The sequence below is a fragment of the Centroberyx gerrardi genome, chromosome 1, assembly GCF_048128805.1.
Source record: "Centroberyx gerrardi isolate f3 chromosome 1, fCenGer3.hap1.cur.20231027, whole genome shotgun sequence".
Taxonomy (NCBI): Eukaryota; Metazoa; Chordata; class Actinopteri; order Beryciformes; family Berycidae; genus Centroberyx; species Centroberyx gerrardi.
In genome coordinates, this window is record NC_135997.1 from 34,792,735 (window position 1) to 34,808,938 (window position 16,204).

The 16,204-nt window shown below is 38.0% G+C and overlaps 1 protein-coding gene across 1 annotated transcript; it reads left to right on the top strand.

Annotated features, from left to right (window-relative positions):
- The first annotated feature begins 259 nt into the window (after window positions 1–259).
- Window positions 260–10,368, top strand: LOC139920513 (ADP-ribosyl cyclase/cyclic ADP-ribose hydrolase-like). The gene is made up of 11 exons (XM_078284907.1): window positions 260–336; window positions 3,784–3,885; window positions 4,287–4,405; window positions 5,502–5,634; window positions 5,738–5,867; window positions 6,086–6,150; window positions 6,590–6,657; window positions 7,702–7,779; window positions 8,253–8,345; window positions 9,303–9,349; window positions 9,986–10,368. Exons 2-11 carry the CDS (start codon window positions 3,808–3,810, stop codon window positions 9,991–9,993), a joined length of 819 nt encoding a protein of 272 aa, XP_078141033.1. The 5' UTR covers window positions 260–336; window positions 3,784–3,807; the 3' UTR covers window positions 9,994–10,368.
- The last annotated feature ends 5,836 nt before the right edge of the window (window positions 10,369–16,204 follow it).

Sequence of the window (16,204 nt, forward strand, 5' to 3'; positions counted from 1 at the left end):
AGTGGATATACCCCCACGCCGTGCTATATATCTGTAATGTTTTACCATACGGATACCACACTTGGTGATAGTGTCATGGGACATCTAGAGTCACACTGTGCCTTTCATTGAAGCTAGATTATGAGACAAGCAGATGCAAAAACATTAATCTAATCTATAGTGAAACAACGGCCTGTGCCAGTGGGTATGTCCAGGACAGTACAGGTGTGTATAAAAGCAGGTACATTTCTACTGAGACACACAGACCACTGCTGCATCAGACCAGATACTCACCTGCTGAGTCTACACACCTCTCTGATCTACACTCTACCAAGCAAGACCACAGCACAGAAGCAGGTAAGTTTCCATACTGATTTAACATCATTATTGTGTTTTTATCATTATGATACTCAAAGCATAACAAATTTAACTTTAACATTTGATAGATGTCAAATTTATCTCAATTTAATAAAAAAATCCAAGGTAAAGAAGCGTACATTGTGAAGTAGTGCTGGAAACTGGATATTCAATTTGAACCTGATCTGACAGGCAGTAAAACAATAATAATCCACAGACATTTTACAGTGTGAAAATAAAATATAGCACTTTGCATGAAAAGTGCTATATAAAATTGTTATTATTATTTCATTATTATTATAAATTGATACAAAGCAGGGTCAGTACAGAGGAATAAAATACAACCCAGAAGCAACATGACATAAAACAAAAAACTGCAGGAAATCAAAACAACAATGCAGTAAATAACTATATTTATTCTTATGGAATATGCGTAAATAAAGAGTTTGACTAACTAAACTAACAGAATTAATAACAGTTACATATCCATACATGAATTTTGATTGAACTGATCCCATGCTCTCGTATTGAATATGATTGATGGGTTGTCAGTGTTTTAGCATATAAATGAGTGCGAACAAAGCAGGTTCTGACAATATATAAAAAAAACTAGTACTTCTGATGAAATGTTTTTAAGTGAATTGCTTTCTTTATGTTATTAAACCACCACCGAAATCCAAGCAGTTTACAAGTTACACTTGTTCAAACTGAAAGGTTAAATAACATAAAGAAAGCAATTCATCACTTAAAAACATTTAAGCAGAAGTGCCGCTTTTTTTTAATATATTGTCAGAACCTGCTTTGTTCGCACTTACATATGTGCTAAAAGTATATTGGCAGCCATACACAGCAATTTCCTAACAGCCTTATTGTTGTGTTTGTTTTTGGTTGCATCGTTTATCTTTGCACTTAATATTTTGGTCACAGCTACTTCTCACTATGTAGATAACAGTGGAAATTAAGCATCTGTTGTTAGTTTTGCTACCAACTTTCAGCAGTTTTCAGCAGTTTTATTTTCCACTATGTAGGTAAATAGTGGATACATAAGTTTATTGTGACTGCATTGTGTCCTATGTAGATAAACACTACTACCAAATTAAGCACCTAATATTTTATTTACTGGGTAGATAAACAGCAAACCGGTTTTGCCACCAACTTTTAACAGTTATACAATTGTATTTACACGATGTAGACATGATGTCATGGTGCTGTAATGGCAACATGAACAGCTTGGTATCTCTCATTACATGTTTGTTCATTTTTAAAAGTTTTGTTGTATTTAGCTTTTTATTTTTGTGTTACTTTACATTAATATATCTACTATGGGAAGGAGAGGCAAATGGACAATTATGAGAGTGCTGTTGTAGCTTTTTTTTTGTGGCAATTTTAGTGAAAAACCTAGCTGGGGAGTTATGTCTGTTAGCACCGCAGCAACAAAGTTACCATCAATACAGTGGACAACCACCTTAAATACCTATGTTTTATTCACAGTGTAGGTAAACAGTGTACCTATGTTTTATTCACTGTGTAGATAAACAGTGTACCTATGTACCTATGTTTTACTCACTGTGTAGATAAACAGTGTACCTATGTTTTATTCACTGTGTAGATAAACAGTGTACCTATGTTTTATTCACTGTGTAGATAAACAGTGTACCTATGTACCTATGTTTTACTCACTGTGTAGATAAACAGTGTACCTATGTTTTATTCACTGTGTAGATAAACAGTGTACCTATGTACCTATGTTTTACTCACTGTGTAGATAAACAGTGTACCTATGTTTTACTCACTGTGTAGATAAACAGTGTACCTATGTTTTATTCACTGTGTAGATAAACAGTGTACCTACATTTTATTCACTGTGTACATAAACTGTGTACACTGTGTTCACTGTGTACAACCATCTTAAGTATCCATGTTTTGTTCACTGAGTAGATAAACAGTGTACCTATGTTTTATTCACTGTGCAGATAAACAGTGGACCAGTTTTGCCACCAATGTATGTCTCATAAATAGGGTATAATTATATGAGTGGTGAGATGATACAGTATAACAGAGAACATATTTACATTTTTGTTGTAATTATGATGAAATAATGTCCAGAGCTGAGATCACAAGAAGTGAATGCAAATTTCAGTTCTCCCGAACGAAAGTTTCCCCATGGTAATTAATGTGTAATAACTCAGATTATTACACTATGCAGATTGTACACACCAGAATCATGCACTGCACATGGCTCACTGTACACACTGTTATAAGCACTATCACAGTACAGACCACCATATATTGATGATTGATGATTGCCTCTGTGACATGCAGATATACCCAGCCCATGTGAGCCATCTGTGAGCATTTACATACATCTCTACATAATACAGGTCCAAAACAAGGTCTGTTATTTTGTCCACCCCTGTGTATCTGCCAAAATATAAAAAAGTATCTTGTCGTGTTGCTTGAAGCACTATTGCAATATACAATGTTCAATGTTACAAAGTTTAAATCTAGCCCAGTAAATACTCATTTGTAATGAAGAGAAGAAATAGCATTGGTGTCCGGGGCAAGCTGTGTCAGAAAAGTTTTATTTAAAGTATTGGTTTTACTCTGGTGAAATTACCATTTTTTTCTCATTTCATTTGTTGAATGCACAGCAACAACCTGTAAGGAACAAAGAGAGCAGATTCACAAAGCACATTGATGCTGCCAAAAACAATATGCTATATAATACTACATTAATAATGTACACTGCAACAAGGTTATGAACATGTAGCCTGTGATATAAATAGATTGGGATCTAATTAAAATTCTTTACATGGTGGATATATTTTGATGGGGTTAGAGTAATCCAGACCTCACCCGCTTAAGCATCGTGTGATTCTTCAGTGTGGGAGAGTTCTACCTTTTGAGTGGAGTTTTCCAAAATGAGGGCATCTCATTATTTTTCAGAGTTAAGCAGATCCCGACTTGAGACAGTTCAATTTTCCCCCTGCAACATCTAAATCATGTTGCAGGGGGTCTATGTCGAGCACATCTAGTAGCAGACATTGCAACTGTTTTATTGTTTTATACAGAAATAAAATGAATGTTCAAAGAATAAAAACACCTGCACTGAATTTGCATGGAATTGTCTGATATTGGCTTTTCATAATTAGTAATGCCCTACAAAACTATATAACATCTTCTGTAACTCCCTCCCAGACATTCATGGAAACTGGTGATAATTACATGATTTTTACTGTTCCAGTGCTGTCACTGGGATTTCGTCTGGCCTGGTCTGATACAAATTCAGGAACAATTTAGTTAGCAGGGAAATGGTTTACGAGCAGGATTCTATAAAATTATTTTATTTATAAGGTGGAAGATCATGAAAGCGCACTATAGAAAGATGCAACACTGAACCAAATGAAATCACATTTACAGTGACTGTGTTTGTTCATGTGTTTACAGTGCGCTGCTTTGCAGATTTGCAGAATGGCAGAAAGGTTTCAGTCTGTCTGGATGGCTCTGCTCCTCGCATCTATCACTATGATGCTGCTTCAGCCACAAGAGGTATGTCATATAATACATTATACTGCTGTCAGAATATTAACTTAATCCACTATAGTATTTTGCATTGAGAAAATTCAGAAAATACATTTGCAAATTAGTTTGAAATCATCGCGAGGTAATATGATATCAGACAGGTGCAACAATACTACTGATATCAGCCTTGTACAGTACTACTACTGATATCAGCCAGGTACAATATGACTAATGATATCAACCAGCCACAGTACCACTGATGATATCAGCCAGATACATTAATACTACTGATATCAGCCATTTACAATAGTAATAATGATATCAAACTGGTACAACAATACTACTGATATCAGGCATGTACAGTACTACTACAGATATCAGCCAGGTACAATATGTCATCCAAGTTTGTCTTTTCCCTTTTACGTCAGGCTGAATGTTGGGATTGCAGATTCAATTGTTTTAAGGGACAAAGTGTGACTGAGTTCGAAAGAGAAGTTAAAGACAAGTGTCAACAATTTCTCGGAAGACAAAACGTACCTGCTGACAGGTAAGAGCAATGTCTATGAAGAGATTAAGTACAGTGGTCCCCTGTTATAGTGGTCCCCTGTTAGAGCACCACCCTTATGTACCGCTGGCAGTCTGTGATAATCACCTCCACGGAAGAACAGTTAGACTCTATCTCACTCTCTCACGGTTCAACACCAGCCGGCCCTCTGAGCAGTACCAGTGTATCATTAACCCCTTCAACCCTACCATGTTTTTGAATATTTTGTACTCTAACCAAATTATAGACAGGTACTCAGGATCTGTACTAGCTAACCACACATACCATATACAAGGTTGTTCAGAACTAATTGTCAAATGGAAAAGGTCACCATGAGCCCTGACATGATATTCCCTTTTCTAGAAGGGAACATTTTTCTGGCTCCTTCCTACTCCTTCCTACTCCTGTAACTCCTCCCTCCAAACGAGGCTCAGGTGTGTGCATGAGAGCGGGGGCAAACCTAATAAATTCAAATCTTTTACACAAAACATAGCCCTGCTACCTCAGTGCAGTTATTACTAAAACAGTCAGGAGGGTTGCGCATACTCTCTGTTACATTCAGACTGCCAGAACTCTCGCAGTTTACAAATACAGGGAATCGCAAACATTACACCCCTCAAAAAATGAAAATAATTCCAAAGCTTGTGAAAGCTATCTTAAACCATAATAAAACTTATGGTTATTACACATGCCTGCCACTGCACAGCAAACGTATGTTGCTAATGTATTTAAAAAAAACAAAACATGCTTAAATGCTACATTTTGCAGTTGCAAATAGGATACAAGATTAAGAAATTTTGTATAAAAAATCATTCTAAACTATAATATTCGTCACCCACGCAAAATTGTCATTGTCTATTTTGTCACATTGATTCCTGCACGAATGGGTACAGACACTTCAGGGAAACTGGCAACCCGCCTCAATTGCAGGTGGCTTTTGAAGGGAATGTGAGATGATACTCCGATTTCTTTATTGCATGTTATGCCCAGGACACTCATTTATCTAATTAAAAAAAACCCTACATTCAGTCAGTCATTAATTATGTTTTTGCTTCAGTTTATGAATCAAATGAATTATTATTATACTGATGTAATCCAGAGCAAAGGCCAGGTGTGACACCTTCTGGAAGAAGTTCACCAGTGCCTTCGTCAAAAAGGACCCCGATACTATCGCACCGGGAGATTACAACGACCTGTTCAATACAGAGCCCATTGCAATACCTAAGGACAAGGTGAGAAACCACCACAGTCATGTCAGATTTCACACCAGTGTTGATGTGTTCATGTGTTAAAACACACTGCCTGTAATGTCATCTTCCTTGTGCTGTCTCTTAGCTTCTGCTGTACAGTGGAACTGGAGAATTTCTGGATTTACTGGATAATCAGGACACCTTTGTCCATGTTTGGAACACCTTCTATAGTATCCTGGCAAACAAACTTTGGTGTGGACAGAGCAACAATAAAGGTAATATTAAAATGAATATCAGTGTGAGCACTGTAAAACATATAGGCTGCCCCTATGGCATTGATTCTTTAGTTACAAACATAAGCTGAAGCATTTTCCCATGTGATTAGAATCAGGTAACCTGTAAAGGTAAGAGCAGTGTGTCTCTATAACACACACCTGTGTGATTAGAATCATGACTCTGGTGTGCTTGCTTTCCTCTCTTCTCTCTCCTGTAGATGTGTTTAGTGAAGGTTGCCCTCCGAATCCAGCCAATATGTTCTGGGCCAGTATCTCAGCTGCGGTGAGTATGTGCATATGGATATTTCTGAACTAATTAGCACTTAGCTAGCTAACAATATGAGTGAAAGACGGCAAGAAAATATGCCAGTGAAAGAAGATTTTCTTTGCTCTCACATGAACAGTAAGAAAGGTTTCTAATTCATCTATTTTTTTTTTGTTCTGGAACATTGCAGTTTACTTTCTTCCTAATGCACATATTTCATCTGCTGCTCAAGGCCAAAATGTTGTAGTTACCCAGCAGAAAGAAAACAGTACCTGCTATACACATTTTACATGTCATCAGTAATACCATCACTGCATCTGAGTAATTAATGATTAATGATGAGATTTTGCCTAGAGTCAGAGTTACCACTCCCTAAATTTATTACAATACTATTTACCTAAAGGGGACATGAAACTGATATTGCTGAAATAATCTGGTGTTTTGTGTTTCTACTCAGTTGGCAAAGGGAGCAACAGGTACCGTCACTGTGTTACTGAATGGAAAGTTGGGGTACATGCCGGACAGGTAAATCAGATTCACCTATAATGAAATCAATCAGGTTCCCCTGTAATAAGGTAAATCAGGTTCACCAGTAATGAGGTAAATCAGGCTCACCAGTAATGAGTTAAATCAGGTTCACCAGTAATGAGGTAAATCAGGCTCACCAGTAATGAGTTAAATCAGGTTCACCAGTAATATGGTAAATCAGGCTCACCAGTAATGAGTTAAATCAGGTTCACCAGTAATATGGTAAATCAGGCTCACCTGTAATAAGGTAAATCAGGTTCACCAGTAATGAGGTAAATCGGGCTCACCTGCAATGAGGTAACGCTGGGGATTAGAAGAGTCAAGCTACTTCTTTGGGCCTGGCGTTGTTTGTTTCAGCTCAGTTTTTATGAGCAGTTAATTTATCTGTTAGAGGCTGATGAAAATGTAAGACAGAACAGAACGGGAATCGGTAACACTTTACAATAAGGGTCACTAAGTTAAGGGTTAGTTAATGCTTAATAAGCATTAACTAACCCTTAATTAACAGTTAACTAATGTGTCTGGTAATCATTTACTAATGGTGTTCATGTTAACTAAGGTATTAATTTATACATTATTTAATAGTCATCTTTATAAACTATTAAATAATGTATAAATTAATACCTTAGTTAACGTGAACACCATTAGTAAATTACACATTAGTTAACTGTTAATTAAGCATTAACTAACCGTTATTAAGCATTAACTAACCCTTAACTTAGTGACCCTTATTGTAAAGTGTTACCCAGGAATCTAACAGTGCAGTTCTTTGGACAGTTCTATGGGGGTTTTTACCACAAAACAGAGCGGTGTTTTCTCCATCACCACACTTCTGTCCTCTGTAAACCCTTCTGTCCAAACTGCTTCTCTTGAGCTCACACCTTTATCACCTTTTTGGAAGGGAAGTGCGTGCGTGCGTGTGTGTGTGTGTGTGTGTGTGTGAGAGAGAGAGAGAGAGAGAGTGATAAACAATAATAATCCATATTGAGTAGAAGTAAAAATGACATATTTCCTGTGCTTGTTTCCTTTTTATTTACTTAGTTTTTTTGCCAAGTTTGAAGTGCCCAACTTAGACTTCAACAAAGTGACTGCCTTGCATGTGTTAATGATCAACGATAAGTAAGTACAACATTAAACATAGTGTTGGAATGTTGATGAATAACTACACTGAATATCAGTCATTGTGCTTAATTGTGTGAGATTTTGGATTCTCTGCTCAGAGTAATAGAAACACAAATGTAGTATTTACACAGAGACATTCTGTCACCTGTATCTGCTATAGTGTTCTATTTCTATCACTTCAGCATACTCTTAAGAAACTATGCTTTGAGGAGTTCCTTTTAACTGCCTTGTTACATACTAAAAAATACGCACTTACTATAGCACTTTCTATGGTTATTATTGTTTGTGCCAGCTTTACATGTCGTGTTTCTCAGTTTACAAATTTGATGCTTTTGCACTTGTTGATAAACTTATACACTTCCTCAAAGTCACTTTGACTAAAATGTAAATGTAAACATGTTTCTATAATTTGTTATTGTGATTCATTTTCCAGTAGTTAATCTGATTATTATATGTACATTTTCCTTAAGGGATGAAAACACTTGTGAAACAGATTCTGTGAAAAACCTGCGAAACATCATGAAAGAACATAGGAACCTCTTCAAATGCAAATTCATACTGCAGTAAGTTACCTTCACTACAACAGAACTCCCTGGTTACATTTATTTATTCATATTGAAATAACTTAATGAAGAAACATCAAAAACGAAACAGAATCCAAAAAGAAGCACTGAATACATTTATACCTCAATGATATTTTTTTTTACTCCCAACCAGCTCAATCCAATATTACCAATAACCAAAGCCATGTTTTACTCCCACTCAATCCAATTATTCTGTTTTGTCTGGAAGATATTGCCTTGCTCAATATCAAATTGCTATGGATGTTATCCTATATGAAAGTTGATTCATTCATGTTAACATAGTTTGTTGACAAAAACATTGTGAGCTCAGTTCAATAGCTTTACAAGCTGGCGTGCTAACATTAGCTAGCTGAGAGAACATTTGAATGCTCAGCAACCTGCCAAGTGAGGAGTACATGTTGTTGGAGGTACAGTAGACCAAAAGCACTGCAGCAGGGATCACATCAATGCTGAAAAGCTTTCACTTAAAACAGTGATTCTCAACCTTTTTCATATCAAGGACCCCTAATTCTGTACACATTAGGGCCATGGACCCCCATTTGATGAGATTTTGTCTCTCGAACCCAAATCCGACATCCAGAATTCCATGACTATTTGTATTGTAGGTAGAGAGATAACAGTGAAACTATGATCCAAATAGTCATTCTTCTATATTCTCTAATAAACAAAGTTAACTTCTGGTAAATGAAATAATGCTGAAGTTTAACAATTCATCAATTTGCTGGTGACCCCCTGGAACCCCATCAAGGACCCTTGGTGGTCCCCGGACCCCACGTTGAGAACCACTGACTTAAAACATAGTCTATTATTGTTATTAATTTAAAAAAAAAACCTGTAAAGTGTAATTTAAGAGTAAGTTACATTTATTTTATACAAATGAAATTTGCTAATTTGTATTTCTGTATGGAAATTAAGCCAAAAATGTTTGTTTTTCAGGAAGAACATAGGAAACACTGAACCTGCAAATTGGTGGGATTTGGCCAGTGAGTATGCTTTGAGTTTACTCCACAATTCATGGGTTTTGAAACATCAAATAAAAAGTGTTTTTTACACAAACATATTCTTTACAACACTTCAGGAGCCTCACACAGTAAAATCATATTCTTTAAGAACTGAAACACTGCGGGGCGTTCAGGAGCCTCACACAGCAAAATCATATTCTTTAAGAACTGAAACACTGCGGGGCGTTCAGGAGCCTCACACAGCAAAATCATATTCTTTAAGAACTGAAACACTGCGGGGCGTTCAGGAGCCTCACACAGTAAAATCATATTCTTTAAGAACTGAAACACTGCGGGGCGTTCAGGTGCCTCACATAGTAAAACTACATGTTTGTGGTGCAGCTGTGTGTCCATTGGCTGGGAGTTTGAGTCCCAGCGGCACAGTTTGCTCAGTGGGGCTGATAATATAGTTCAGTTAGGTTTATGATTTAATGCTTCTCTCCATCCCAATGGGTATCATCAGAATACTTTTTAAACAAATACAATTACAGTAAGGCACTATATATTCAAAACCACTGCCCCAGTTTCACCTACTGCAACTATATCATAGATATCCAATCTGTCCCAGATATCACAGATACTGTATGGGCCAAAGTGATTGTGATTATTTCATTGCAGGGACTTAAAGAGGCTTCTCCTTCGTTTCCTGATGGTTAAAGTGCCGGAGACTCTCACACACACCCGCTCTTGCTGCTCGTCTGTGTTCACTCTGCTGTCAAATTGGGAATCATCTACAACAACGTGAACGCCACTAACCCCTATCAAATGAAACTCTTATCTACATTCAAATTCAAAGTGATTTTAGTAACAGAAATACAACTTTACGAAAGTAATAATTTTCTTCTTTTTTTTTTTACACAGAACACTGCATGCAAACACAAGCCACACAGGCATTTTTATCTGTGACACTGTAATATCAACAGGGTAACTGGATGTTCAGCATTGAGCTCAGTTGTGACTGACTGCTGTTACTTTCTCTGTGGCATTTAATAAAGCTTCAGCAAAGCATGTGAACCCAGACTTTCATTTCAGCTACATCACCTTCATACACATAACTATAATAAGCGCTTCATCCTTCCTACCAGGAGTGTCACCACAGATGTTTAGGGGGGCTAAGCCTCCCACTGGCCTGAAGCTAGATCGGAAGGCAACATATTAGAGTGTGTACCCCTCGCACACTACACGATTATCTGTGCCGTCCGTCCACTGCAGAGTTCCTACACATTTTCCCCTTTCAAAATTCCAGACTTTTCCAGACGTAAATTTCCAGATTTCTTGGAGGACATTAATTATATCACACTGTGTGCTTGCAGATGCCTTCATGTTATTTTTGCCAATAAATTCTTTAAAAAAAACTGATAACATTTGGGTCATTCCATGCCAAATCAACACAGAAAAGTGGATTTCAACATCCACCATCTGAGATTGTTCTGAAATGTATTCTGTAGTTAGAAACAGGTATGAGAAGCATTCCTGGATCATTATTTTTTATAAACTGACAAAGTTCAATCACCACTTGCACAATTACATGTTCAAATTACATTCTTGGTTGATGAATATAATCACTGTAACCAAAAATTACAATACACAGTCCATAGTAATTTTCATTATATTGAGGATACAATGGTATAAAAGCCAAGTAAGCAGTGGAGTACTTAAAATTTCAGATGACTGAAAGTCACGTCAACATACAATTTTTTGAATTTTGATCCTTTATTGATTAAAATCATTACTTACACAATTGTTGCCTCACCTTTAAATAGACTACCCTACAACAATCAAACCAACTGAAGTAGTTCCTGTCAATGACCGATTGAGAACGCTACAAAGTACATAATGGCAATAGCAAGTTTGTTATCAGTTTTTATAGGACGACAAGTTTATTCAGTTTTGTGGCAGGCATCATGAATCTGTGATGAGGTGACAAAGATGAGAAACACTGGATAGAATGTGCTATGGAACAAAATTGCAGCGTGGATAGGTTATTGTCTTTGCTGTTATTCTCTGGTTTGTACACCAGTGTTTACTGCATTAGTAGAATATTCAATTTAAATGTGAATCAAGGCTGCGTCTCTTAAACAATGTGTTGCTGCATTTGATTCGACAAAGACACGTTGTTTCCAGACACCTCCGTAGAAGGTGCGCTCTAATGAGCGCCTACAGTGACATATTCACCCACCAATCTACACAGAAGACAATCAGATAAGCCATCACGCATAGTGAGTTCGGTCCTTTGGCTCAAATTGCATTCTCACTACCAAGGAACTGCACCAGAGTTTGTTTGGACGCGGACTCTCAAGATGGTCTCAGTCCGCTTGTTTTGGTCCGCACCCGAGTGCGATTGCTGCGTTCATATATGCCCAAACAAACCAAACTTGGGGGGGGAAATGCTCCAGGGTCTGAAATAAAGGCTCCAAATGAATTAGGTGTGAAAACACCCTAAGACCTTGGCGCCTGGGAAACAGTAGATCTCCACTTACTTTCTCTTAACATTTCTAACGATGGAATCGCTGATGATTAGCATGGAAGGAGGAGGGGGCGGTGGTTGAGTTTGGACCTGTGGAGCAGGAGGAAGAAATGTGGAGTAACAGCTCAGAAGTGACACTAATGCCCTGCTGTGCCACAGTGGTGCATGGCTTGGGACAACCAGCTGCAGGATGAGTAGGCTGTCCAGACATATCCAGAGGGGTGACTGGTGGCGAAGGAGCACATTGAAACTCATCCATTGACACAGGAGGAGAAGGCGATTGAGGGTCCTCAAGCAGAGGGGGTAACTCCTGGAGATACAGGATATTAAATCTATTTCCCAGCTGGATGTCTTGGGTTTGGGGGGAGATGAGAAGAGCACCTTCCCCTGTTTTCACGACCACCAGCTATAGTCCAGATACCAACCGGAGCCTGTGACGTCTGAGGAAGCACAGTGCGCATGCATGCGCAAAACCTTAAGCTCTGCAGGCTGCAGTACCTTCAGTCGGTGATGGTTTTGTTCCTGCATCGGCGTCAATGGATTTTGAAGACATCAGAAAATAAAAAGAGAGAAAATCTGCACTTTTGGTATTTTTTTTTATCCATGACTTGTCTAACTTCATTGACTTTTAGCCTTGGAAGATTTTACATTCTGCATGTTATGTGGATTTTTGGTTTTATTGTTTATCTGATTTTGTATTTAATTTTTATTATTTTCCCTTAAGCCATTTTAAAACTACGGTCTTGCCTATTTATCCTTCTGATTATGCTTGCCTCTCTTATAATTTTATTTATTTATGAATTTATTTTTACTGTTTTATTGTGTCTACTTTTATTGTTTTATATTGTGAACTTAAGAAATAGAATGAACTCCCGCACACTGCTACTTGCAATGCAACACCTTTATTGTATAATAACGTTTCGGTCCAACCGGACCTTCGTCAGACTAGTGAGTGAAACTTCGGACGTCTTAAATAGATAAAGCTCCACCCCTCTCTGTGTCCTCAGCTGTGAGACAATCTCAGTCTATGCCACAGAACCTGAATGATGAGATGTCACGTTTACAACCTCTTGTCCTCTTAAACAGAGAATAAGTGAACATAAGAGCTCTATCAGGAGAAACGATAAAGAATACCCAGTGGCAGTTCACTTCAATGATTGTAAACATGACATCTCATCATTCAGGTTCTGTGGCATAGAAAAGGTGAACCCACCAGACAGAGGTGGCGATGTAAAGAAGATCTTAAAGGTAACTTTGGTATTTTTCAACCTGGACCCTATTTCCCCATCTTTTTGTGTCTAAGTGACTAAAGGGGACAACGATTTTTGAAATTGGTCCAGTATTGAGCGAGATCGCATCACCAGCAGCCGCGAAACGAGCTGCAATGTAATCCGACGGGGCAAATCGCACCTTCAATGTACATCCACTAAAAGTGCTTGTTTTTGCCACTGACAGGCTCAGATTGTTATTATAAGTGTCTGACAACATTATGGAAAGGACCCTACAGAGAAATGAAACGTTTTTCTTTACCTTTCGCTTGATCCGGTCTGTGTGTAACTTCCTGCAACAACTCAACTCTCGCGAGACTTGGTTACACATAGACCAGATCAAGCGAAAGGTAAAGAAAAACGTTTCATTTCTCTGTAGGGTCCTTTCCATAATGTTGTCAGACACTTATAATAACAATCTGAGCCTGTCAGTGGCAAAAACAAGCACTTTTAGTGGACGTACACTGACGGTGTGATTTGCCCCGTCGGATTACATTGCAGCTCGTTTCGCGGCTGCCGGCTGAAGCGATCTCGCTCAATACTGGACCAATTTCAAAAATTGTTGTCCCCTTTAGTTACTTAGACACAAAAAGTTGGGAAAATAGGGTCCAGGTTGAAAAATACCGAAGTTACCCTTTAAATCAGAGAGAAGTGTATTGGATATACACACTGCAAACCCTATCACCGAACGGTCTGAATGATGAGATACCATGGCATGTGATGATGTAGCAAGAATGGAGTTTCCATGTCTATGTTACTAAATTAGACCCATGTAATGATTTATGAAAGTCTAGTACGACCGATGTCCCATTACAATGGTGTCTAATCCCTACATATTGTACATTTTCTGTATATATATGGTTATTGGGATAATGTGGTGCACTTTTGACTATTTGATTCTACAAGATATTGCATTGATTGACTCTTTACCCTACTGATGTCATGATTGTCTCACAGCTGAGGACACAGAGAGGGGTGGAGCTTTATCTATTTAAGACGTCCGAATGACAAGTTTCACTCACTAGTCTGACGAAGGTCCGGTTGGACCGAAACGTCATTATACAATAAAGGTGTTGCATTGCAAGTAGCAGTGTGCGGAAGTTCATTCTATTGTTAAGTTCACTGTGTATCTCTGACGCACCTGCATTAACCAATTTTTGGATGTGCGAGTTTTCCCACTTGCTGATTGTTTTATATTGTGCCGTAGCAGCGGCAGTAGTAGCAGCGGCAGTATAGTAGCATCAGTAGTAGTAGCAGGAGTAGTCGCAGTGGTAATAGTAGTAGCAGTAGTAGCAATAAAAGCAATACCAGTAGCAGCAGCAGTATTAGTAGTAGTAGTAGTAGCAGTAGTGGTGGTAGTAGTACTAATAGTAGTAGTAGCAATAGTAGTAATAGCAGTAGTAGTAGTAGCAGTATATAGTAGCAGTAGTAATAGCACCAGTACAACATGATCTCACACAAATAAGTGAAATGAACACAAACTCTGAAACGGCAATTTATGTGCTGTGGACACACATTGGTATTATGGGAAAATAACTTTTCTCCTCCACAAACTTAATTGTGTTCCCCTGCAACAAATTGAAATACATTCCAAAGGTTGGTTAACGGTTAAGTTTAGGCAAGTAAAACAACTTGGTTCAGGTTTGGGTTAAGGCTATGGTTAGGCAACTAAAACAACTTGGTTCAGGTTTGGGTTAAGGCTATGGTTAGGCAACTAAAACAACTTGGTTCAGGTTTGGGTTAAGGCTATGGTTAGGCAACTAAAACAACTTGGTTAAGGCTTGGGTAGGCTATGGTTAGGCAACTAAAACAACTTGGTTAAGGCTTGGGTAGGCTATGGTTAGGCAACTAAAACAACTTGGTTAAGGCTTGGGTAGGCTATGGTTAGGCAACTAAAACAACTTGGTTCAGGTTTGGGTTAAGGCTATGGTTAGGCAACTAAAACAACTTGGTTAAGGTTCCGGAAATGGTTATGGTTAAATATGAAAAATGTCATTTAAAAATGTGACTTACGGTTGAAATGTCATGTTGTTGCAGTTGTAGTAGCAGCAGTAGCAGTAATAGTAGTAGTAGTAGTAATATGTGGTAGTAGTAGTAATTAGTAGTAGTAGTAGTAGCAGTAGTAGTAGTAATAAGTAGTAGTTGTACTAGTAGTAAGTAGTTGTAGCAACAATAATAATAATAATAATAACCTTTATTTGTATAACACCTTTCATACACAACATGCAGCTCAAAGTGCTTTACATCAATAAAAGGAAGATAAAAGACAGATAAAAAGATAAAATTCATATAAAAGAACAAGCAAAATGCATTGCATTAAAATAATCAAATCAAGTAAAATAGAAAGATAAAAGAACACAACAAATACTCCCACTTTTAGATGCACATTGTGAGTGAACCCATATGTTTTTCTTTAATTTTCTTATCCCTTGTCCTTCCTGATTCTACTTTTGATCTGATATTTACGTCAGATCTCACTGCCTCAGGCAGACAAGACTTGCCCGTGTCAGCTCCGTTGGGTCCCTAATAGAAACAGTTTGAAAATGCTTACAGAGCCTCTCTAATATTCTTTGGCAGGGTGTTCCACAGTTTAGGAGCATAGTTAAAAAAGGCTGCATCCCCAATCTTCTTTTGAGTGGGGTTTTGTACTTCCAACAAACCAGCAGTAGAAGACCAGAGGGCTCTTGATGGAATATAGAACAGCAGGGATTCTGTAATGTAGGCCGGTCCTAAGCCATTAAGAGCTTTGTATACAAGTAAAAGAACTTTAAAATCAATTCTAAAGGACACTGGGAGCCAGTGCAATGTAGCTAAAACTGGAGTGATATGCTCCCGCTTTCTTGTTTTTGTTAAAAGTCTAGCTGCAGAGTTTTGGATAAGCCTCTTAATAGACTTTTTAGGGAGGCCGGTAAAGAGGGCGTTGCAGTAGTCCAGTCTACTTGTAACAAATGCGTCAGTTAGCTTTTCAGCATCTTTCTGGGTTAGGAAGGGCCGCAAACAGAAACACTGTTTGGCTAGCAATTTTTGTTGGAGAAAATGCCCCCACATTTAATTAGCCAATCAGGACTGTGCTACATGACACAGTTTGACACACCCCCACCC

Excerpts from the sequence above, each read along its gene's own strand:
- LOC139920513 (XM_078284907.1), top strand. The coding sequence starts at position 3,808 with ATGGCAGAAAGGTTTCAGTCTGTCTGGATGGCTCTGCTCCTCGCATCT. Across the intron at positions 3,886-4,286 it reads TGCTGCTTCAGCCACAAGAG|GCTGAATGTTGGGATTGCAG; the intron begins GTATGTCATATA and ends CTTTTACGTCAG. Across the intron at positions 4,406-5,501 it reads CAAAACGTACCTGCTGACAG|AGCAAAGGCCAGGTGTGACA; the intron begins GTAAGAGCAATG and ends GATGTAATCCAG.